Genomic DNA, 1,371 nt, shown 5'->3' on the forward strand with positions numbered 1-1,371 from the left:
TGCATTGCGAGTACCCATTGTCTGAGTTCGTTCATTGTCGTTTCTTGGACAAGGTTATCCCAGTCCTTTGTATTTTGCACTGACATTCTGATAAGACATTTGCTGAACCCTCCGACCTCATTGAATAATCCTAATGGGTCGTGCCATCGCTGAACGATGGATATGACTTCTCTGCGAGAGAGACACTGACCTTCACTGAGAGCAATCTGCTCATTGCTCTGTAATTCCGGGAAGACCTGGGCTATGGCATCCACCTCAGGATCCCAGAGGTACCCTAAGAAGGATTTCCATGAGTGTTGATCGGCCTTCCGAAGCTGATCTAAGGCCTTAGCTCGTCGCTGACCCTCCCACAATCCAGCAATAACCTCTCTACTGACGTGGAAGTTCCCGGATGTTTTCACCCCTTCCGAGGGGAATCCGTATTGAGCAAAGCCCCATCGGGCCCACATAAGCTTCTTGGCACCGGCCGATGGGCTGTGATTTTCACGTACTTGGCCATCATCTACGTAGAATTTACATCTCAGTGACTTCGAACGAGATGGTTCAGGAGTCTCATGATTGACGTCGATCTCAATGTCGACGATAGTAGAGCTCGAATCCGGCTCGCTCACCTCCTTAGTGTCATCTGGTTCGGATTCTAGGGTAGTAGGGCCATCAGTACCCAGAAGAGAGGTTTCGTGTCCTACGCGGATGAGCTTATCAATTTCTTCCTTAACGAGATCTTCTCCCTCAAGTAATGTACATGGGGAGAAGTTGAACCCGAACGGGAGGGCTGTGAATCTCAGCCTCCGAGAATCTGCGACACAGCAAGTCCATTTCCTATCCTGTGGTACTATATTAATCCTCCAAAACGCTTTGGAGAGGTCGAAAAGACCGACCCAAACGTAGGCTCTCCAGCCAACGAAAGCTTGTAGCAGAGCTTGAGGGTTGTGCCATCCCGGCCTAGTGTACGTATTGCACGTACGTGCGTCTAGACAGAGACGGCATTTGGTATGTCGTGTGGCGGAGTACACCGGGACTAGAGAGATGTAGTGACGATCCTGTAGTGCAGGATCAGACTCATCTGGTGGATATCTTGGCAAATCCTTCGGGAGTTCTTCGGCAAATCCCTGCTGAACAAGTTGATCGACCTGAGTACGGAACATCTGCAATTTTTCGGGTGACGATTCCAGCCTTTGTCTCAGAGCTCGGTCTCGATGCCAGGCCTGTGCGAACGACCTTGGTGGTCGTGTGATATCTTTCCAAGGTATCTGTACTTGGACTCTCCCTCTGGGCGCGCTCTCGTCTGGCGGCCCAATGGATACAGCTAGTGGCGCATCTAATGATGCTCTTTTCCCTCCGTGTAATCCTGCTGTGTGACAGTGATCATTT

General features: G+C 50.5%; 1 protein-coding gene across 1 annotated transcript; it reads right to left on the reverse strand.

Moving 5' to 3' along the window:
* Positions 1–190: 190 nt before the first annotated feature.
* Pmar_PMAR019393 (hypothetical protein) lies at positions 191–1,145 on the reverse strand (the record flags this gene model as incomplete). The annotated part of the gene is made up of 1 exon (XM_002788270.1): positions 191–1,145. A coding segment is annotated over one exon (955 nt), but the record flags the coding sequence as incomplete, so codon positions are not given.
* Positions 1,146–1,371: the final 226 nt, after the last annotated feature.

Source organism: Perkinsus marinus (assembly GCF_000006405.1).
Source record: "Perkinsus marinus ATCC 50983 genomic scaffold scf_1104296928562, whole genome shotgun sequence".
NCBI lineage: Eukaryota > Perkinsozoa > Perkinsida > Perkinsidae > Perkinsus > Perkinsus marinus.